At 40.9% G+C, this 23,975-nt stretch overlaps 5 protein-coding genes across 5 annotated transcripts; all 5 read left to right on the top strand.

Annotated features, from left to right (window-relative positions):
- Window positions 1–880: 880 nt before the first annotated feature.
- Window positions 881–1,807, top strand: LOC115588474 (olfactory receptor 6N2-like). The gene has a single exon (XM_030429102.1). The coding sequence runs from the start codon at window positions 881–883 to the stop codon at window positions 1,805–1,807; it is 927 nt and encodes a 308-aa protein (XP_030284962.1).
- Window positions 1,808–5,530: 3,723 nt separating this feature from the next.
- Window positions 5,531–6,466, top strand: LOC115588469 (olfactory receptor 6N2-like). The gene has a single exon (XM_030429097.1). The coding sequence runs from the start codon at window positions 5,540–5,542 to the stop codon at window positions 6,464–6,466; it is 927 nt and encodes a 308-aa protein (XP_030284957.1). The 5' UTR covers window positions 5,531–5,539.
- Window positions 6,467–10,189: 3,723 nt separating this feature from the next.
- Window positions 10,190–11,124, top strand: LOC115588459 (olfactory receptor 6N2-like). Its single transcript, XM_030429083.1, is given in 2 exon segments — window positions 10,190–10,496; window positions 10,499–11,124. Coding segments are annotated over 2 exon segments (924 nt in total). The 5' UTR covers window positions 10,190–10,198.
- Window positions 11,125–14,855: 3,731 nt separating this feature from the next.
- On the top strand, window positions 14,856–15,791 carry LOC115588460 (olfactory receptor 6N2-like). The gene has a single exon (XM_030429084.1). It carries the CDS (start codon window positions 14,865–14,867, stop codon window positions 15,789–15,791), a length of 927 nt encoding a protein of 308 aa, XP_030284944.1. The 5' UTR covers window positions 14,856–14,864.
- A 2,414-nt stretch (window positions 15,792–18,205) lies between these two features.
- LOC115588463 (olfactory receptor 6N2-like) lies at window positions 18,206–19,135 on the top strand. Its single transcript, XM_030429088.1, has one exon. The coding sequence runs from the start codon at window positions 18,209–18,211 to the stop codon at window positions 19,133–19,135; it is 927 nt and encodes a 308-aa protein (XP_030284948.1). The 5' UTR covers window positions 18,206–18,208.
- The last annotated feature ends 4,840 nt before the right edge of the window (window positions 19,136–23,975 follow it).

Genomic DNA, 23,975 nt, shown 5'->3' with positions numbered 1-23,975 from the left:
CCTCTGATGTCACCAGAAGATATAGGTTAGCTGGCGTCATCAGGGGTCACAGGTGACTTTGTTGGTATAAACACTCGACCTGCGCATGCGTGAGATGAGACATTCAGTGCTGAAGCACCGCCTCTGGTGGTCATCCAGGATCCATAGAACCGTAGTTACATACGTAACTTTCGTTTTATAAAACAATCTCATACTTTCTCACAATCTAGATCATGGCCATGGTTCTCATGTTACCATTAGCAGACCCAGCCCTGGGGTAGCAGGAGCCAAACCACAATCATGTTGTTATTCCCTGTCTTCTAACTGATCTCTGTCAGTCTGAGAACACGTTCAGACCCTGTGTTGTCACCTGACATGCTCACTTGGAGCTAATGGAGCGCTGTTTGATCCATTGTTGAAATGTGTGAAAGTTGTCCGCTCAGTCAATAGGCAAATGGAACAATGAATAATTACGCAAGACATCTGATGACAGTCAATGTCAAAAGCAACCACACGACAGTTAAATTTAACGTTAACACATTAAGCCAAATAGCCTTCCATGACCTGTTTATGACATGTTATGTAAACCAGGGTTATTCTCAGGTTGTCAAAAAAAAGACATCTCAAATGTTTAATGAGATCCATGGAGGCTGAAGCAGTCTAATAAAAAAACATTCCACACACTCACATGGTTCATTTTCAAAATGTTGGGGGTAAACACACCGATTGCAATTCAAGGTCAGGCCCCGTTGAATAAGTAAGACACCAAAGTACAGGCTGAATGTTGGTACCAAGAAAATGAGAGTTCTTTGTAAATGTTCATATTTTATATATTCTGATTCAGTGTTGCTGTTAAACACATGCCTGTTTTCATGCTGAACATTTAGTTATTTCAACATTAATGGATGATGAAGCTAATGTAACATATATAACTCTTAGTGGATATGTGGAAGTGCAAAAGTACAGATATCTGTATTTTCTGATAATGTTCACAGTGTATATTCTTATACTCTGCTGTAATTTCACCATCGTGTGCCTCATTTGGATGCACAAAAACCTCCATGAGCCTATGTACGTTTTCATTGCAGCGTTGCTACTAAACTCTGTTGCTTTCAGCACTGCTATGTACCCAAAGCTTCTGATTGACTTATTATCTGAAAAACAGATCATATCATATTCAGCCTGTCTCTCTCAATTTCTTCTATTTTATTCTTTAAGTGGTTCAGAGTTCTTACTGCTGTCAGCCATGGCCTATGACAGGTATGTGTCTATATGTAAACCTCTACAATATCCAACTATCATGAGAAAAACAACCATCGGTATTTTCTTGGTTCTAGCCTGGCTTCTGCCTGCTTGTCAAACTTCAGTCCCAGTAATACTGAGTGCTGACATGAAACTCTGTTATTCAACTTTAAAAGGGATTTTTTGTAATAATTCATTTTACAACCTGAACTGTGTGAGTTCAAGAGCACGATCTATATTTGGTGTTTTTGCTCTGTTGAATTTGGGACTTTTCCCTTTTCTCTTCATACTTTTTACATACACCAGGATACTTATAATATCTTACCAAAGTAATAGAAATGTCAGGAAAAAAGCTGCACAGACCTGTTTACCCCACCTGTTAGTCTTAATCAGCTTTTCCTGTTTGTGTGCATATGATATCATCATAGTTCGAATGGAATCTGATTTTCCAAAAATTGCACGTTTTATGATGACTTTACAAGCAGTTTTGTATCATCCTCTCTTCAATCCAATTATATACGGACTGAAAATGAAAGAAATTAACAAACATCTGAAGAGGTTGTTCTGTCAAGCCAAAGTCATCTGATGTATCAAAAGTTATGTTACAATAAGAGTGATGATAGTGATGCTAATGTGCAGTTGTTATTTTGTAATAATAATACAGAGATGTGAATGTTTGACATGAGGAGTTCTTTCCTTCAACAATGCTCTTTATGATTTGATAGGAACAGTAAAGAGTGCCTTCAGTTTGAACAATGTAGTGACCGATGTGATGGACGAAAGCATATAACTGTGAATTAACTCTCCCAAGATTTTCCTACTTCTTTAATTGTAAGGTTTTTTTATTTGTTTGTTGGTGTTTTTTTGTAAAAAAAAAAAAAAAATAGTCTGGGCTACGTTTAAGACTGTTGCTAAGACAGACGCAGATGTTGTTAATTACCTGGTTAAAAACAAGATCGTTTTTGTCATCAACTCGCAGCAGGTGAGAGAGAGACAGTGAAGGCTAGACTCAGGCTGGTCATTTGAAAAAGCCTTCTGCATTACCTGTTAAAGTTAAAGACACTGCTGGATCCATGGTCCATGGAGACACATGGTCTAGTTTTAGGAGAAAACCAATTTTGCAAAACATAACAGTAGAGAAGAATAAACAAATGAAGAGCCAGTTACAGTCTAAAGGTGAGGCAGTGCAGTGTACAGTAAAGCTCAGGCAGCATTTTTATGTCCTGACCAGACTGAGTCTGAGGCAGTAACCGATTCCAACCCGAATTCTACAGGCGTTCATATTTTGAACATCCAGCCTGAATCGAGCCCAATGCAGTTCAGGTAAGCTGAGCACTGAGTTGGTGTTGCCCTGCCACACAGTCGTCACCATGGTTACAGCTTGTCTGTTTACCCTGATTCCAGATGTTAAGAGTGTAGACGACTGTGAGAAGGCATTGTTCTACACATAGATATAAAACCTAAAAAATCTATTCATGTATTTTATAGATATTATCACACACATACTCGTACAGAACTGGAGTTGCATCCACGCAAATACTACTCCTTTCAATTGACCTTACTGAACCCAATTCAAACCTGGTTATCATTTCTAACATTGTTCCGAGCCTGGCCCGGCATGTCGGATTCTGACGGGTGCCCACAAGTGTTGATAGTTTTGGGTCAGGCATCCATGTTCTGGTGTAGAGGGATAGAGAGAAACGGAGAGGGAGAATGAATGTCTTATGGTGTAATCCCATGGAAAGCTAAGCACATTTTTCGCACATCTAAATTACATACCAAGTCAAGCAAAGACGCGTATAGATGCAAATTTGCGTTTAGTCTAGTCAGGCGGTGTAAATACACAGAATTCCCACCATTCGTGTAATCATATAAGTAGAAAATATTTTACTTTCAGCCAAAAGTCTGCATGTGTGGTAGGGCTTTGCTGCTTCTTGTGTGAAGCGTGCTGGGTGGAGCGGCGAGCTGGCCAGCTCTGGAAGACAAAGTCAGGTGCAGAGGAGAGTCCTCTGGACTGATAAACACCTGGAGTGAAAACTAATTCTGCTCTGTTCCAGAACAGTTTACTGATGAGAGGTAAGCTCAGAGATTAAATTTTAACTTGTAGAATAAAGGGGTTTATTTTTCTTCACTTCTCTTTATCAACCTGACTGCAGCAGTGATTTGGTGACCTTGTTTTACAAAAGCACGGAGAAGAGGGGGAATAAGAAGAAAGGAAACCAGAGTCTCTGGTGAATTCTGAGCTCATTGAGAGGCCCAACTGTCTGTACAAAAGCTGCGTATTGCGAGGCTTTGCAGAGCGCTGTACAGGGATAGTTAAACAGACTGGGGAGGGCTCAGTGCTGTAGTAGCCTTAGTCTATGGCATAACCAAAGAGGAACATGACACCACCCTTCACACCATGTTGGAGCAGGCCAGCTATGAGGTATCACAATCTGGGGGAAACAAGAGTACTCGGATGAAACCCACCTAAGTAGAGGTAGATCGTGCAAACTCCACAGAGAAAGGCCCTGCCCCAGCGAATGGTTGTTCCAGTCAAGGGAGTATTTAATTTATATGTATGCTTTGTCAACATGGACACATTACAATTTTGAGCCAATGATGAAAACTCAGAGGATCACCGAAGTTATTGCAATGCATCCTGAGGGGAACATGAACGTCTCAAACTACACTGCAATCCATTCAATACACAATTCACAAAAGAGAAGCAAATGGTGAGAGAACTCATCTCACCACTGATATAGACGACACCCAACTGTCTCTCTCTTTTCCCTCATCCTCCTCCAATACCTACGTTGCAACACGCATCTCTGAATGTCTGCAGACATCTCTTCTTGGAAGCTGCACATCACCTCAAACTCAATCTTAGTAAAACTTAACTCCTCTTCATCCGGGGAAAGTCTGCCCTCACGTGGACTTGTCACTGTCGAGGATGTCACGGTATTGCCTTCGTCGACTGCGAGGAACCTGGGCCTAATCCACGACGATAGATTATCTTGCGTCCTAACATCACTGCTGTGGCCCCGATCCTGCAGATTTGCCCTCTACAACATCTGCAGGACCCGGTCTTTCTCCACAAAAGATGCAATGCAACTCCTGGTCCAAGCGCTGGTCATGTCCCACCTGGACTACTGCAACTCCTTCTTGGCTGGACTCCCAGCCTCTGCAACTAAACAGTTGCAGCATATCCAGAACGCTGCAGCGCGCCTTGTTTACAATTTACCCAAACTCAAAAATGATCGTTTATATAATCATGATTATGAATTTTTCTATAATCGAGGAGCCCTACCTTCAAGGCTGTCAACTGAACTGCACCTGTCTACCTCCAAACTCTGGTCAGACCACATGCCCCAGCGCAAGCGCTTTGCTCTACTACATCAGCTGGTCAGCTGGTACCACCATCACTAAGAGCAAACAAAGGTCGCTCAGGGATATTGCAACTCTTCTGTATTTTGGCGCCTCAGTGGTGGAACAAACTCCTGACCAATGTCAGGACAGCAGAGTCACTCAATATCTTCAGAAAAAGACTCAAGTCTCATTTGTTCAGACTTTACCTCGACCCCGCAGAGCATGACTCCCTCTCACCCCGCCCCACCCAAAAAGCAACAGAAAAAATATATGCATTTGTATGCTTTCATCCTTAGCACTTAAATCACAGCACTTTTGCATGTAAGGTATCCTTAATAAATAGCAGCTACGATGCTCAGATGAGGGCTTGAAGATTGTTTCTATTTTTTTATTACTCCATCGACGGTGATGTCATGGTTTCTTTCTTGTGACAAATGTACTGATTGTAAGTTGATTTGGACAAAAGCGTCTGCAAAATGCCCTAAATGTAAATGAAAATGTAGCTAACTGGTCCTCTTCCTGTCCATCCAGTTTCTTTTACAATTAAAAACAGGCCATCAAAATATGTTAAACACTGTCAGTGGTCTCGTAATGCAGTAATGTTATTTAATGGAACACATGCACAAAAATGGGTTCAAACCTTGAATAGAGGCCTACAGAGTTTGATCACGTTCACATTAGTGTCTGTTTTGAAGTAGCACTTAATGAGATCCTTGGAGGGTGAAGCAATCTCATAAAAACTTTGCAAAGTCTCAGATAGTTCATTTTCTGAATTTTGAGGAGTGAAAACACAACAAGGCCATTTAACTCATATGAATGAGTAAGTCACTGAAGCACAGGTTGATTGTTAATATCATGAAGTGAGAGTTTACATATTCATTCATGTATGATGATTATGTGATTTGCCTGTTTTATTACTGTACATTTAAGTTCATTTTAGATACACTATTTTCATTTTTTATGAACACTAATGGATGATGAAGCTAATGTAACATATATAACTCTTAGTGGATATGTGGAAGTGCAAAAGTACAGATATCTGTATTTTCTGATAATGTTCACAGTGTATATTCTTATACTCTGCTGTAATTTCACCATCGTGTGCCTCATTTGGATGCACAAAAACCTCCATGAGCCTATGTATGTTTTCATTGCAGCGTTGCTACTGAACTCTGTTCTTTACAGCACTTCTGTTTACCCAAAGCTTCTGATTGACCTATTATCTGAAGAACAGATCATATCATATTCAGCCTGTCTCTTTCAATTTTTTCAATTTTACTCTTTAGGTGGTTCAGAGTTCTTACTGCTGTCAGCCATGGCCTATGACAGGTATGTGTCTATATGTAAACCTCTACAATATCCAACTATCATGAGAAAAACAACCATCAGTATTTTCTTGGTTCTAGCCTGGCTTCTGCCTGCTTGTCAGATAGCAGTCCCAGTAATACTGAGTGCTGATATGAAACTCTGTTATTCGACTTTAAAAGCGATTTTTTGTAATAATTCATTTTACAATCTGAACTGTGTGAGTTCAAGAGCACGATCTATATTTGGTGTTTTTGCTCTGTTGAATTTAGTACTTTTCCCTTTTCTCTTCATACTTTTTACATACACCAGGATACTTATAATATCTTACCAAAGTAATAGAAATGTCAGGAAAAAAGCTGCACAGACCTGTTTACCCCACCTGTTAGTCTTAATCAGCTTTTCCTGTTTGTGTGCATATGATATCATCATAGTTCGAATGGAATCGGATTTTCCAAAAACTGCACGTTTTATAATGACTTTACAAGCAGTTTTGTATCATCCTCTCTTCAATCCAATTATATACGGACTGAAAATGAAAGAAATTAACAAACATCTGAAGAGGTTGTTCTGTCAAGCCAAAGTCATCTGATGTATCAAAAGTTATGTTACAATAAGAGTGATGATAGTGATGCTAATGTGCAGTTGTTATTTTGTAATAATAATACAGAGATGTGAATGTTTGACATGAGGAGTTCTTTCCTTCAACAATGCTCTTTATGATTTGATAGGAACAGTAAAGAGTGCCTTCAGTTTGAACAATGTAGTGACCGATGTGATGGACGAAAGCATATAACTGTGAATTAACTCTCCCAAGATTTTCCTACTTCTTTAATTGTAAGGTTTTTTTATTTGTTTGTTGGTGTTTTTTTGTAAAAAAAAAAAAAAAATAGTCTGGGCTACGTTTAAGACTGTTGCTAAGACAGACGCAGATGTTGTTAATTACCTGGTTAAAAACAAGATCGTTTTGGTCATCAACTCGCAGCAGGTGAGAGAGAGACAGTGAAGGCTAGACTCAGGCTGGTCATTTGAAAAAGCCTTCTGCATTACCTGTTAAAGTTAAAGACACTGCTGGATCCATGGTCCATGGAGACACATGGTCTAGTTTTAGGAGAAAACCAATTTTGCAAAACATAACAGTAGAGAAGAATAAACAAATGAAGAGCCAGTTACAGTCTAAAGGTGAGGCAGTGCAGTGTACAGTAAAGCTCAGGCAGCATTTTTATGTCCTGACCAGACTGAGTTTGAGGCAGTAACCGATTCCAACCCGAATTCTACAGGCGTTCATATTTTGAACATCCAGCCTGAATCGAGCCCAATGCAGTTCAGGTAAGCTGAGCACTGAGTTGGTGTTGCCCTGCCACACAGTCGTCACCATGGTTACAGCTTGTCTGTTTACCCTGATTCCAGATGTTAAGAGTGTAGACGACTGTGAGAAGGCATTGTTCTACACATAGATATAAAACCTAAAAAATCTATTCATGTATTTTATAGATATTATCACACACATACTCGTACAGAACTGGAGTTGCATCCACGCAAATACTACTCCTTTCAATTGACCTTACTGAACCCAATTCAAACCTGGTTATCATTTCTAACATTGTTCCGAGCCTGGCGCGGCATGTCGGATTCTGACGGGTGCCCACAAGTGTTGATAGTTTTGGGTCAGGCATCCATGTTCTGGTGTAGAGGGATAGAGAGAAACGGAGAGGGAGAATGAATGTCTTATGGTGTAATCCCATGGAAAGCTAAGCACATTTTTCGCACATCTAAATTACATACCAAGTCAAGCAAAGACGCGTATAGATGCAAATTTGCGTTTAGTCTAGTCAGGCGGTGTAAATACACAGAATTCCCACCATTCGTGTAATCATATAAGTAGAAAATATTTTACTTTCAGCCAAAAGTCTGCATGTGTGGTAGGGCTTTGCTGCTTCTTGTGTGAAGCGTGCTGGGTGGAGCGGCGAGCTGGCCAGCTCTGGAAGACAAAGTCAGGTGCAGAGGAGAGTCCTCTGGACTGATAAACACCTGGAGTGAAAACTAATTCTGCTCTGTTCCAGAACAGTTTACTGATGAGAGGACAGCTCAGAGATTAAATTTTAACTTGTAGAATAAAGGGGTTTATTTTTCTTCACTTCTCTTTATCAACCTGACTGCAGCAGTGATTTGGTGACCTTGTTTTACAAAAGCACGGAGAAGAGGGGGAATAAGAAGAAAGGAAACCAGAGTCTCTGGTGAATTCTGAGCTCATTGAGAGGCCCAACTGTCTGTACAAAAGCTGCGTATTGCGAGGCTTTGCAGAGCGCTGTACAGGGATAGTTAAACAGACTGGGGAGGGCTCAGTGCTGTAGTAGCCTTAGTCTATGGCATAACCAAAGAGGAACATGACACCACCCTTCACACCATGTTGGAGCAGGCCAGCTATGAGGTATCACAATCTGGGGGAAACCAGAGTACTCGGATGAAACCCACCTAAGTAGAGGTAGATCGTGCAAACTCCACAGAGAAAGGCCCTGCCCCAGCGAATGGTTGTTCCAGTCAAGGGAGTATTTAATTTATATGTATGCTTTGTCAACATGGACACATTACAATTTTGAGCCAATGATGAAAACTCAGAGGATCACCGAAGTTATTGCAATGCATCCTGAGGGGAACATGAACGTCTCAAACTACACTGCAATCCATTCAATACACAATTCACAAAAGAGAAGCAAATGGTGAGAGAACTCATCTCACCACTGATATAGACGACACCCAACTGTCTCTCTCTTTTCCCTCATCCTCCTCCAATACCTACGTTGCAACACGCATCTCTGAATGTCTGCAGACATCTCTTCTTGGAAGCTGCACATCACCTCAAACTCAATCTTAGTAAAACTTAACTCCTCTTCATCCGGGGAAAGTCTGCCCTCACGTGGACTTGTCACTGTCGAGGATGTCACGGTATTGCCTTCGTCGACTGCGAGGAACCTGGGCCTAATCCACGACGATAGATTATCTTGCGTCCTAACATCACTGCTGTGGCCCCGATCCTGCAGATTTGCCCTCTACAACATCTGCAGGACCCGGTCTTTCTCCACAAAAGATGCAATGCAACTCCTGGTCCAAGCGCTGGTCATGTCCCACCTGGACTACTGCAACTCCTTCTTGGCTGGACTCCCAGCCTCTGCAACTAAACAGCTGCAGCATATCTAGAACGCTGCAGCGCGCCTTGTTTACAATTTACCCAAACTCAAAAATGATCGTTTATATAATCATGATTATGAATTTTTCTATAATCGAGGAGCCCTACCTTCAAGGCTGTCAACTGAACTGCACCTGTCTACCTCCAAACTCTGGTCAGACCACATGCCCCAGCGCAAGCGCTTTGCTCTACTACATCAGCTGGTCAGCTGGTACCACCATCACTAAGAGCAAACAAAGGTCGCTCAGGGATATTGCAACTCTTCTGTATTTTGGCGCCTCAGTGGTGGAACAAACTCCTGACCAATGTCAGGACAGCAGAGTCACTCAATATCTTCAGAAAAAGACTCAAGTCTCATTTGTTCAGACTTTACCTCGACCCCGCAGAGCATGACTCCCTCTCACCCCGCCCCACCCAAAAAGCAACAGAAAAAATATATGCATTTGTATGCTTTCATCCTTAGCACTTAAATCACAGCACTTTTGCATGTAAGGTATCCTTAATAAATAGCAGCTACGATGCTCAGATGAGGGCTTGAAGATTGTTTCTATTTTTTTATTACTCCATCGACGGTGATGTCATGGTTTCTTTCTTGTGACAAATGTACTGATTGTAAGTTGATTTGGACAAAAGCGTCTGCAAAATGCCCTAAATGTAAATGAAAATGTAGCTAACTGGTCCTCTTCCTGTCCATCCAGTTTCTTTTACAATTAAAAACAGGCCATCAAAATATGTTAAACACTGTCAGTGGTCTCGTAATGCAGTAATGTTATTTAATGGAACACATGCACAAAAATGGGTTCAAACCTTGAATAGAGGCCTACAGAGTTTGATCACGTTCACATTAGTGTCTGTTTTGAAGTAGCACTTAATGAGATCCTTGGAGGGTGAAGCAATCTCATAAAAACTTTGCAAAGTCTCAGATAGTTCATTTTCTGAATTTTGAGGAGTGAAAACACAACAAGGCCATTTAACTCATATGAATGAGTAAGTCACTGAAGCACAGGTTGATTGTTAATATCATGAAGTGAGAGTTTACATATTCATTCATGTATGATGATTATGTGATTTGCCTGTTTTATTACTGTACATTTAAGTTCATTTTAGATACACTATTTTCATTTTTTATGAACACTAATGGATGATGAAGCTAATGTAACATATATAACTCTTAGTGGATATGTGGAAGTGCAAAAGTACAGATATCTGTATTTTCTGATAATGTTCACAGTGTATATTCTTATACTCTGCTGTAATTTCACCATCGTGTGCCTCATTTGGATGCACAAAAACCTCCATGAGCCTATGTATGTTTTCATTGCAGCGTTGCTACTGAACTCTGTTCTTTACAGCACTTCTGTTTACCCAAAGCTTCTGATTGACCTATTATCTGAAGAACAGATCATATCATATTCAGCCTGTCTCTTTCAATTTTTCAATTTTACTCTTTAGGTGGTTCAGAGTTCTTACTGCTGTCAGCCATGGCCTATGACAGGTATGTGTCTATATGTAAACCTCTACAATATCCAACTATCATGAGAAAAACAACCATCAGTATTTTCTTGGTTCTAGCCTGGCTTCTGCCTGCTTGTCAGATAGCAGTCCCAGTAATACTGAGTGCTGATATGAAACTCTGTTATTCGACTTTAAAAGCGATTTTTTGTAATAATTCATTTTACAATCTGAACTGTGTGAGTTCAAGAGCACGATCTATATTTGGTGTTTTTGCTCTGTTGAATTTAGTACTTTTCCCTTTTCTCTTCATACTTTTTACATACACCAGGATACTTATAATATCTTACCAAAGTAATAGAAATGTCAGGAAAAAAGCTGCACAGACCTGTTTACCCCACCTGTTAGTCTTAATCAGCTTTTCCTGTTTGTGTGCATATGATATCATCATAGTTCGAATGGAATCGGATTTTCCAAAAACTGCACGTTTTATAATGACTTTACAAGCAGTTTTGTATCATCCTCTCTTCAATCCAATTATATACGGACTGAAAATGAAAGAAATTAACAAACATCTGAAGAGGTTGTTCTGTCAAGCCAAAGTCATCTGATGTATCAAAAGTTATGTTACAATAAGAGTGATGATAGTGATGCTAATGTGCAGTTGTTATTTTGTAATAATAATACAGAGATGTGAATGTTTGACATGAGGAGTTCTTTCCTTCAACAATGCTCTTTATGATTTGATAGGAACAGTAAAGAGTGCCTTCAGTTTGAACAATGTAGTGACCGATGTGATGGACGAAAGCATATAACTGTGAATTAACTCTCCCAAGATTTTCCTACTTCTTTAATTGTAAGGTTTTTTTATTTGTTTGTTGGTGTTTTTTTGTAAAAAAAAAAAAAAAATAGTCTGGGCTACGTTTAAGACTGTTGCTAAGACAGACGCAGATGTTGTTAATTACCTGGTTAAAAACAAGATCGTTTTGGTCATCAACTCGCAGCAGGTGAGAGAGAGACAGTGAAGGCTAGACTCAGGCTGGTCATTTGAAAAAGCCTTCTGCATTACCTGTTAAAGTTAAAGACACTGCTGGATCCATGGTCCATGGAGACACATGGTCTAGTTTTAGGAGAAAACCAATTTTGCAAAACATAACAGTAGAGAAGAATAAACAAATGAAGAGCCAGTTACAGTCTAAAGGTGAGGCAGTGCAGTGTACAGTAAAGCTCAGGCAGCATTTTTATGTCCTGACCAGACTGAGTTTGAGGCAGTAACCGATTCCAACCCGAATTCTACAGGCGTTCATATTTTGAACATCCAGCCTGAATCGAGCCCAATGCAGTTCAGGTAAGCTGAGCACTGAGTTGGTGTTGCCCTGCCACACAGTCGTCACCATGGTTACAGCTTGTCTGTTTACCCTGATTCCAGATGTTAAGAGTGTAGACGACTGTGAGAAGGCATTGTTCTACACATAGATATAAAACCTAAAAAATCTATTCATGTATTTTATAGATATTATCACACACATACTCGTACAGAACTGGAGTTGCATCCACGCAAATACTACTCCTTTCAATTGACCTTACTGAACCCAATTCAAACCTGGTTATCATTTCTAACATTGTTCCGAGCCTGGCGCGGCATGTCGGATTCTGACGGGTCCCCACAAGTGTTGATAGTTTTGGGTCAGGCATCCATGTTCTGGTGTAGAGGGATAGAGAGAAACGGAGAGGGAGAATGAATGTCTTATGGTGTAATCCCATGGAAAGCTAAGCACATTTTTCGCACATCTAAATTACATACCAAGTCAAGCAAAGACGCGTATAGATGCAAATTTGCGTTTAGTCTAGTCAGGCGGTGTAAATACACAGAATTCCCACCATTCGTGTAATCATATAAGTAGAAAATATTTTACTTTCAGCCAAAAGTCTGCATGTGTGGTAGGGCTTTGCTGCTTCTTGTGTGAAGCGTGCTGGGTGGAGCGGCGAGCTGGCCAGCTCTGGAAGACAAAGTCAGGTGCAGAGGAGAGTCCTCTGGACTGATAAACACCTGGAGTGAAAACTAATTCTGCTCTGTTCCAGAACAGTTTACTGATGAGAGGACAGCTCAGAGATTAAATTTTAACTTGTAGAATAAAGGGGTTTATTTTTCTTCACTTCTCTTTATCAACCTGACTGCAGCAGTGATTTGGTGACCTTATTTTACAAAAGCACGGAGAAGAGGGGGAATAAGAAGAAAGGAAACCAGAGTCTCTGGTGAATTCTGAGCTCATTGAGAGGCCCAACTTTCTGTACAAAAGCTGCGTGTTGCGAGGCCTTGCAGAGTGCTGTACAGGGATAGTTAAACAGACTGGGGAGGGCTCAGTGCTGTAGAAGCCTTAGTCTATGGCATAACCAAAGAGGAACATGACACCACCCTTCACACCATGTTGGAGCAGGCCAGCTATGAGGTATCACAATCTGGGGGAAACCAGAGTACTCGGATGAAACCCACCTAAGTAGAGGTAGATCGTGCAAACTCCACAGAGAAAGGCCCTGCCCCAGCGAATGGTTGTTCCAGTCAAGGGAGTATTTAATTTATATGTATGCTTTGTCAACATGGACACATTACAATTTTGAACCAATGATGAAAACTCAGAGGATCACCGAAGGTATTGCAATGCATCCTGAGGGGAACATGAACGTCTCAAACTACACTGCAATCCATTCAATACACAATTCACAAAAGAGAAGCAAATGGTGAGAGAACTCATCTCACCACTGATATAGACGACACCCAACTGTCTCTCTCTTTTCCCTCATCCTCCTCCAATACCTACGTTGCAACACGCATCTCTGAATGTCTGCAGACATCTCTTCTTGGAAGCTGCACATCACCTCAAACTCAATCTTAGTAAAACTTAACTCCTCTTCATCCGGGGAAAGTCTGCCCTCACGTGGACTTGTCACTGTCGAGGATGTCACAGTATTGCCTTCGTCGACTGCGAGGAACCTGGGCCTAATCCACGACGATAGATTATCTTGCATCCTAACATCACTGCTGTGGCCCCGATCCTGCAGATTTGCCCTCTACAACATCTGCAGGACCCGGTCTTTCTCCACAAAAGATGCAATGCAACTCCTGGTCCAAGCGCTGGTCATGTCCCACCTGGACTACTGCAACTCCTTCTTGGCTGGACTCCCAGCCTCTGCAACTAAACAGCTGCAGCATATCTAGAACGCTGCAGCGCGCCTTGTTTACAATTTACCCAAACTCAAAAATGATCGTTTATATAATCATGATTATGAATTTTTCTATAATCGAGGAGCCCTACCTTCAAGGCTGTCAACTGAACTGCACCTGTCTACCTCCAAACTCTGGTCAGACCACATGCCCCAGCGCAAGCGCTTTGCTCTACTACATCAGCTGGTCAGCTGGTACCACCATCACTAAGAGCAAACAAAGGTCGCTCAGGGATATTGCAACTCTTCTGTATTTTGGCGCCTCAGTGGTGGAACAAACTCCTGACCAATGTCAGGACAGCAGAGTCACTCAATATCTTCAGAAAAAGACTCAAGTCTCATTTGTTCAGACTTTGCCTCGACCCCGCAGAGCATGACTCCCTCTCACCCCGCCCCACCCAAAAAGCAACAGAAAAAATATATGCATTTGTATGCTTTCATCCTTAGCACTTAAATCACAGCACTTTTGCATGTAAGGTATCCTTAATAAATAGCAGCTACGATGCTCAGATGAGGGCTTGAAGATTGTTTCTATTTTTTTATTACTCCATCGACGGTGATGTCATGGTTTCTTTCTTGTGACAAATGTACTGATTGTAAGTTGATTTGGACAAAAGCGTCTGCAAAATGCCCTAAATGTAAATGAAAATGTAACTAACTGGTCCTCTTCCTGTCCATCCAGTTTCTTTTACAATTAAAAACAGGCCATCAAAATATGTTAAACACTGTCAGTGGTCTCGTAATGCAGTAATGTTATTTAATGGAACACATGCACAAAAATGGGTTCAAACCTTGAATAGAGGCCTACAGAGTTTGATCACGTTCACATTAGTGTCTGTTTTGAAGCAGCACTTGATGAGATCCTTGGAGGGTGAAGCAATCTCATAAAAACTTTGCAAAGTCTCAGATAGTTCATTTTCTGAATTTTGAGGAGTGAAAACACAACAAGGCCATTTAATGGTCAGATAGATATGAATGAGTAAGTGACTGAAGCACAGGTTGAATGTTAATATCATGAAGTGAGAGTTTACATATACATTCATGTATGATGATTATGTGATTTGCCTGTTTTATTACTGTACATTTAAGTTCATTTTAGATACACTATTTTCATTTTTTATGAACACTAATGGATGATGAAGCTAATGTAACATATATAACTCTTAGTGGATATGTGGAAGTACAAAAGTACAGATATCTGTATTTTCTGATAATGTTCACAGTGTACATTCTTATACTCTGCTGTAATTTCACCATCGTGTGCCTCATTTGGATGCACAAAAACCTCCATGAGCCTATGTACGTTTTCATTGCAGCGTTGCTACTGAACTCTGTTCTTTACAGCACTTCTGTTTACCCAAAGCTTCTGATTGACTTATTATCTGAAGAACAGATCATATCATATTCAGCCTGTCTCTTTCAATATTTTCAATTTTACTCTTCAGGTGGTTCAGAGTTCTTACTGCTGTCAGCCATGGCCTATGACAGGTATGTGTCTATATGTAAACCTCTACAATATCCAACTATCATGAGAAAAACAACCATCAGTATTTTTTTGGTTCTAGCCTGGCTTCTGCCTGCTTGTCAGACTTCAGTCCAAGTAATACTGAGTGCTGATATGAAACTCTGTTATTTGACTTTAAAAGGGATTTTTTGTAATAATTCATTTTACAATCTGAACTGTGTGAGTTCAAGAGCACGATCTATATTTGGTGTTTTTGTTCTGTTGAATTTGGGACTTTTCCCTTTTCTCTTCATACTTTTTACATACACCAGGATACTTATAATATCTTACCAAAGTAATAGAAATGTCAGGAAAAAAGCTGCACAGACCTGTTTACCCCACCTGTTAGTCTTAATCAGCTTTGCCTGTTTGTGTGCATATGATATCATCATAGTTCGAATGGAATCTGATTTTCCAAAAATTGCACGTTTTATGATGACTTTACAAGTAGTTTTGTATCATCCTCTCTTCAATCCAATTATATACGGACTGAAAATGAAAGAAATTAACAAACATCTGAAGAGGTTGTTCTGTCAAGCCAAAGTCATCTGATGTATCAAAAGTTATGTTACAATAAGAGTGATGATAGTGATGCTAATGTGCAGTTGTTATTTTGTAATAATAATACAGAGATGTGAATGTTTGACATGAGGAGTTCTTTCCTTCAACAATGCTCTTTATGATTTGATAGGAACAGTAAAGAGTGCCTTCAGTTTGAACAATGTAGTGACCGATGTGATGGACGAAAGCATATAACTGTGAATTAACTCTCCCAAGATTTTCCTACTTCTTTAATTGTAAGGTTTTTTTATTTGTTTGTTGGTGTTTTTTTGTAAAAAAAAAAAAATAGTCTGGGCTACGTTTAAGACTGTTGCTAAGACAGACGCAGATGTTGTTAATTACCTGGTTAAAAACAAGATCGTTTTTGTCATCAACTCGCAGCAGGTGAGAGAGAGACAGTGAAGGCTAGACTCAGGCTGGTCATTTGAAAAAGCCTTCTGCATTACCTGTTAAAGTTAAAGACACTGCTGGATCCATGGTCCATGGAGACACATGGTCTAGTTTTAGGAGAAAACCAATTTTGCAAAACATAATAGTAGAGAAGTATAAACAAATGAAGAGCCAGTTACAGTCTAAAGGTGAGGCAGTGCAGTGTACAGTAAGGCTCAGGCAGCATTTTTATGTCCTGACCAGACTGAGTCTGAGGCAGTAACTGATTCCAACCCGAATTCTACAGGCGTTCATATTTTGAACATCCAACCTGAATCGAGCCCAATGCAGTTCAGGTAAGCTGAGCACTGAGTTGGTGTTGCCCTGCCACACAGTCGTCACCATGGTTACAGCTTGTCTGTTTACCCTGATTCCAGACGTTAAGAGTGTAGACGACTGTGAGAAGGCATTGTTCTACACATAGATATAAAACCTAAAAAATCTATTCATGTATTTTATAGATATTATCACACACATACTCGTACAGAACTGGAGTTGCATCCACGCAAATACTACTCCTTTCAATTGACCTTACTGAACCCAATTCAAACCTGGTTATCATTTCTAACATTGTTCCGAGCCTGGCCCGGCATGTCGGATTCTGACGGGTCCCCACAAGTGTTGATAGTTTTGGGTCAGGCATCCATGTTCTGGTGTAGAGGGATAGAGAGAAACGGAGAGGGAGAATGAATGTCTTATGGTGTAATCCCATGGAAAGCTAAGCACATTTTTCGCACATCTAAATTACATACCAAGTCAAGCAAAGACGCGTATAGATGCAAATTTGCGTTTAGTCTAGTCAGGCGGTGTAAATACACAGAATTCCCACCATTCGTGTAATCATACAAGTAGAAAATATTTAACTTTCAGCCAAAAGTCTGCATGTGTGGTAGGGCTTTGCTGCTTCTTGTGTGAAGCGTGCTGGGTGGAGCGGCGAGCTGGCCAGCTCTGGAAGACAAAGTCAGGTGCAGAGGAGAGTCCTCTGGACTGATAAACACCTGGAGTGAAAACTAATTCTGCTCTGTTCCAGAACAGTTTACTGATGAGAGGACAGCTCAGAGATTACATTTTAACTTGTAGAATAAAGGGGTTTATTTTTCTTTCACTCCTCTTTATCAACCTGACTGCAGCAGTGATTTGGTGACCTTATTTTACAAAAGCACGGAGAAGAGGGGGAATAAGAAGAAAGGAAACCAGAGTCTCTGGTGAATTCTGAGCTCATTGAGAGGCCCAACTTTCTGTACAAAAGCTGTGTGTTGCGAGGCTTTGCAGAGCGCTGTACAGGGATAGTTAAAACCCACTTAAGTAGAGGGAGATCATGCAAACTCCGAACAGAAAAGCCATGCTTTGTCAACATGGACACATTACAACTTTGAGCCAATGATGAAAACTCAGAGGATCACCAAAGTTATTGCATTTCATCCTGAGGGGAACATGAACGTCTCAAACTACACTGCAATCCATTCAATACACAATTCACAAAAGAGAAGCAAATGGTGAGAGACTTAAATGGTTCTCTTCCTGTCCATCCAGTTTCTTTTACAATTAAAAACAGGCCATCAAAATATGTTAAACACTGTCAGTGGTCTCGTAATGCAGTAATGTTATTTAATGGAACACATGCACAAAAATGGGTTCAAACCTTGAATAGAGGCCTACAGAGTTTGATCACGTTCACATTAGTGTCTGTTTTGAAGTAGCACTTAATGAGATCCTTGGAGGGTGAAGCAATCTCATAAAAACTTTGCAAAGTCTCAGATAGTTCATTTTCTGAATTTTGAGGAGTGAAAACACAACAAGGCCATTTAATGGTCAGATAGATATGAATGAGTAAGTGACTGAAGCACAGGTTGAATGTTAATATCATGAAGTGAGAGTTTACATATTCATTCATGTATGATGATTATGTGATTTGCCTTTTTTATTACTGTAAATTAAGTTAATTTTAGATACATTATTTTTATTTTTTGTTAACATTAATGGATGATGAAGCTAATGTAACATATATAACTCTTAGTGGATATGTGGAAGTGCAAAAGTACAGATATCTGTATTTTCTGATAATGTTCACAGTGTACATTCTTATACTCTGCTGTAATTTCACCATCGTGTGCCTCATTTGGATGCACAAAAACCTCCATGAGCCTATGTACGTTTTCATTGCAGCGTTGCTACTAAACTCTGTTGCTTTCAGCACTGCTATGTACCCAAAGCTTCTGATTGACCTATTATCTGAAGAACAGATCATATCATATTCAGCCTGTCTCTTTCAATTTTTTCTATATTACGCCTTAAGTGGTTCAGAGTTCTTACTGCTGTCAGCCATGGCCTATGACAGGTATGTGTCTATATGTAAACCTCTACAATATCCAACTATCATGAGAAAAACAACCATCAGTATTTTCTTGGTTCTAGCCTGGCTTCTGCCTGCTTGTCAAACTTCAGTCCCAGTAATACTGAGTGCTGATATGAAACTCTGTTATTCAACTTTAAAAGGGATTTTTTGTAATAATTCATTTTACAATCTGAACTGTGTGAGTTCAAGAGCACGATCTATATTTGGTGTTTTTGCTCTGTTAGATGTTGGACTTTTCCCTTTTCTCTTCATACTTTTTACATACACCAGGATACTTATAATATCTTACCAAAGTAATAGAAATGTCAGGAAAAAAGCTGCACAGACCTGTTTACCCCACCTGTTAGTCTTAATCAGCTTTTCCTGTTTGTGTGCATATGATATCATCATAGTTCGAATGGAATCTGATTTTCCAAAAACTGTGCGTTTTATAATGACTTTACAAGCAGTTTTGTATCATCCTCTCTTCAATCCAATTATATACGGACTGAAAATGAAAGAAATTAACAAACATCTGAAGAGGTTGTTCTGTCAAGCCAAAGTCATCTGATGTATCAAAAGTTATGCTACAATAAGAGTGATGATAGTGATGCTAATGTGCAGTTGTTATTTTGTAATAATAATACAGAGATGTGAATGTTTGACATGAGGAGTCCTTTCCTTCAATAACAAAGCTCTTTATGATTTGACGGGAACAGTAAAGAGCGCCTTCAGTTTGAAGCATGTAGTGATGGAATCAATTTGCTGCAGTTATTGAACAGTATGTTTTTTGTGAATGTCAACTGCAGCTTTGTTCATCAGCCACTGTCAGTCTAACCATCTGAAGAGAAAGAGCATGTCACTGTGAACGACCTCTCACAAAATGTCTCCCAAGTTTTTATGTATTGAGGGTTTTGAGGCTTTTAACATGTTAGGTTGGAAGATCCAGTCTGGGTTTGTGACTGTGCTAATGTATCCAGCCCTCTGAGACCATTTATGCGATACCTGGCTATTCAAATGTAATACTGGGCTGATACTGTTCATGTGTTTCAGCCATAGGAATTGTGGCAAGAAAGGGATAAAGATTGGTTTGTTAAAACTCCAAATCTCAGGGATCTGGGTCCAATCATAGACATTGCATGACTGCATGATGTCTCTGTGGACACCCAAGGCAAAACTGAACTGTTCCATGGTCAAACTTTTCAAGGTGAATGGTCGCCTGTACTGTTGATAGCATGTGATAAAAGGAGGTGGTTGGGTGCTGTTTAGCTCAGTTGGTAGAGCGGGCGTCCCATATACAGTGGCTTTGTCCTCAGTGCGACAGTCTGGGGCCCTTTGCCGTGTTTCACTCCCCCTCTCATCCACTTTTCCAGTCATCTCTTCAGCTGTACTTAAATTATGGCTTTAATTTTTTTTTTTTTATTCAATACTTGGTATTAAAAAAAAACTTAAAAGCAGGTGGTGATGACCAGAAAGTACAAAAGTACTGGATAAATGTATTTGGAGCCCACCAATAACTGATATTCAGAACTGATGCGCATTTACAGTAAGCATGAACATTTTAGTGACAAAATGTGGAATTTGAGATACCACGGGGCACTCTGAGGTGTGAAGGCAGATGCGGTGCTGGCTGCTATAAGTTTTCTTCAAGATTTGATGGAGTTACGGCGGCAATAGAAAATATGAAGAGGGAGATAAATGACTGAGAACACAGAGAACACTAATAATGACGTTTCTCAACTACAAGGACAAGCAGGCAGTTATGGCAGCTGCAAGGGCTAAAAGGGACATCTGCTACAAGGAGCAGCAAGTACGGTTTTACTCTGACTTGGTTACGGAAATACGCCAGCCAAGGCAGAATTTCGACCCAATCCGCCAGGAGCTGCACAACTAGGGGAGCCGACACAGAGTGATTCACCCCACCTACCCTCAGGCAGACGATATAGAGTCCCTCACTGTAAACTCAACCGTTTTAAGAATTCATTTGTTCCAACCTCCATCAAATTCCTAAATAATGCTGCTTGAGGCCGATATTTGTGCAGTAATTTTGAGAGTGCTTTGATTATTTATCATGGTAATCTTTTAGCATGTATTACTTATGTATAGTGTATGTATGTGTTATGTTATGGGATATGTGCAACACTGTTATGTTTCCCTGAACGAGACAATAAAGTATATCGTATCCTACCAGACTCCTGGTGACACAGTGAGTCTGCGGTTCGCACAGGTGGAGTCTCATCATCACATCGATGATCTCACGTGAAAGCCTCTAAAACAGCAGCAGCATGTCAACACGGAAGAACGACACTTACAGCACAGGTGCGCAAGCGAGCTCAGCCGGTTTTGATATGATACGTAACTGACTTATGTGGTAGGATTTAGTTTGGTAAAGTTGGAAACAGATTCGAACTTCCGGATCAATAACTCATAAGCAAAACATTGTTAAAACACAAACGGCGACTCTTTCCTACCGTAGTAAGGAAGACAATGAGCTACATTTGTATTTTCATCAAAGTGAGCGCTCCTCCAGGCTGGACATTAACTCTGGTCTGTATGGTCAGCCGTCTGTGAGACGAGGGCGCAGGGACCGTCTACAAAGTGCAACCCCAAAAAAGAGATACTACAAAAAATATTCAATAACTTCACTATTATTCAGAGTGTAGTGTCACCAAAACCACCTACCCTGAACCCTACTTTGAAAAAAAATGTTTTCTAATGTAACATTAACTTTATATTGGTATTAAAAATGTTTTAATACATAATCCATGTCTTCATGTCTCATTATAAATTAGGATGTTATGGTATTAGTCTGAAAGGTAAATCATTGAATTTTACTCAGTGGCCTTTGTGCCCCTAAAAAAAAAGAAAAGTGAAGGCCAAATGGCCTCGCCCCTAAAATGAAGAAATTCCTACCCTGGCCGATACCAATACAAATATTTGGTGATTTAAAAAAACTTTCATTGAACCCTTAAGTGCTGCAGCTTTGCTTGAACTAATACCTGAAAACAAACCTCTACACTGCAACAGAACAGTCTTGTACTTTGTGCGTCAAACCTACTCATGTAGAACAGTGTATACAACAATAATCCTCATTCACAAACAGGTCTTAAGCAACAACATTATCAGTCCATGAGGTGCGACAGTCTCTCTGATGCCATGAGTAGTCTGTTCACAGTCCACGACAGTCCACACAGATATCCAAGACTACTCATATTCATGAAGATAAGGAGGAGGACTTCTATTGTGTTGAGAAGGATATCTCGGAGGTGGTGTGTCCTCGGCAGTCACGTCGCTGCTATCGTCAGAGTCTGGTGGAGTGCTCTGAAGCACAGCAGGGATCTTCTTGAAGAAAGATGAGTTTCTTGTGATGGAGTGTCCATCTTTTGTTGCGGTGATCATTGAGCCTTTGATCCTTGATATTTTGTATGGTTCAGCATTGTAGGGTGTGGTGAGCTTGTTATGCTTGGGCTGACGGTGAAGCACTGTGTCTCCTTGGCTGAAAGTGCTTGGTGTGGCATGACGACGAGTGTCAGCATAGGCTTTCATCTTGCTTTTGGCAGCATGATCCTTTGCTCTGATCGTGTGATCTGAACTGCTGATAGTGGTTGTGGCTATAGGAATTTTTGTGTTGATCTGTCACTGGAACAACAGTTCTGCTGGCGAGGCATCTGTAGTGCTGTGTGTCTCTAAGGAAGGTGTTGAGATGTGTTGAGACAAGGTGTTCCATGGGATATTCAGCGTTCCTGCAGCACGGATGCTCTTGCCAAGTGTGCACATCAAATGTTCTGCAGTGGCATTGGCCTGAAGCCACTGCGGCGTGATCTTGCAATGGTGAAACCCTAGATATGTTGCAAACTGGGCAAACTGGTCGCTGCTAAAAGGAGGGCCGTTATCTGTCTTAAGGACCCTGGGAATCCCAAATGTGGAAAATACTTTGTCCATGACTGGTATGACTGTGTTAGCAGAAGTTGACTTAACAGCTTCGACTATAGGGTATCGTGTGTATTCATCTATAACAACCGGCAGATACTCTCCAGTGGGGAGAGGTCCATAAAAGTCTGCACTTGTGCTATGCCATGGAGCTTCAGGCAACTCAGACATCTGTAATGGCTCTGAGTGAGTGACTGGTGTGTTTGCCTAGCATGTTACACAGTTCCTAACTATGGCTTCTGCTTGCTGGTCTATGTTTGGAAACCAAACTTTTGCCCTGAGGAGTGTTTTTGTCTTGACAATACCTTGATGTCCCACGTGTGCAAGCTGCAGAACTCTGTTTTGTAGGGTCGAGGGGATGACAATTCTTGTGTTTCTCAGAATGATGTCATCAGTGGGGGACACTGTTAGTTCACTGCTGATTTGTTTGAACTGCTTCAGAATGGTAATGTGTTGTGTGTCGTTTGTGATCTTGTGCCATGTGTTGTTTCTTATGTGTGCACTGACCTTTTGTAAGACTGGGTCTTTCAGAGTCTCTTCTTTAATCTCTGTGAGGGTCATCGCTTTGGGTGTAGCATGATGTGATGCGAAGTTGATGTACTCCTCTGCTACTTTTGTTGCCCGTGTGCTGTCGTTAGTTTGTGTGAGCACAGGATGACGGGAGATGTAGTCGGCTGGATTATGAGCTCCTTTTCTGTACTCCACTCTGAAGTTGTATGGCTGAAGCCTCAGTCCCCATCGTTCGATTCTGGCGGGTGGTTTGGATCTGGGATTGTTCCAGATGGTTTCAAGGGCTTTGTGGTCAGTCACTAGTGTGAATGGATGTCCATAGATTTATAGGTGGTAATGTTCACAGCCCCACACAACAGCTAGCGCTTCCCTCTCTGTTTGTGAATAGCGTTTTTCCACGTCACTGAGAGCACGGCTTGCATATGCTATGGTGCGTCTCTCTCCCTTTACCTTTTGATAAAGGATCGCTCCTAGCCCTACGGGGCTGGCGTCCACAATCAGCTCTGTTTCTTTATTTGGATCAAAATATGACATGGTGGTGTCACTGGTGAGGCCGTCCTTGATGGCTCTAAGTGCTGCTGCTTGGTCTGGACCCCACTCCAACTGTGCGTCTTTCCTCGTGAGTGTGCGCAGTGGAGCAGAGATGGAGGCAAAGTCTTTTATGAATCGAGAGCAGTAGTTGGCCATTCCAAGCAGACTCGCCAGCTGATTTCGCCAGCACCTTTTTGGGATCCGCTGAGATGCCGTCAGCATAAAAGATAAACCCAAAGAATTCAAGCCTGGACTTGTTGAATTCACATTTCTTTCTATTTAGTGTGAGGCCGCTCTCTTTGATCCTCTGGAACACTGCTCTGAGGTTGTCATCATGCTCGGACTGGGAGGTGCCATAGACGATAATGTCGTCACTCAGGTTTTTTACCCCTCTGAGGCCTTGGAGAGTCTGGCAGATTGTGTTTTGAAACACCTCCGCA

The sequence above is a fragment of the Sparus aurata genome, chromosome 9 (assembly GCF_900880675.1).
Source record: "Sparus aurata chromosome 9, fSpaAur1.1, whole genome shotgun sequence".
Classification (NCBI taxonomy): domain Eukaryota; kingdom Metazoa; phylum Chordata; class Actinopteri; order Spariformes; family Sparidae; genus Sparus; species Sparus aurata.
Note: the sequence above shows the minus strand (reverse complement) of the source record. Positions and strands in the feature narration are given on the sequence as shown.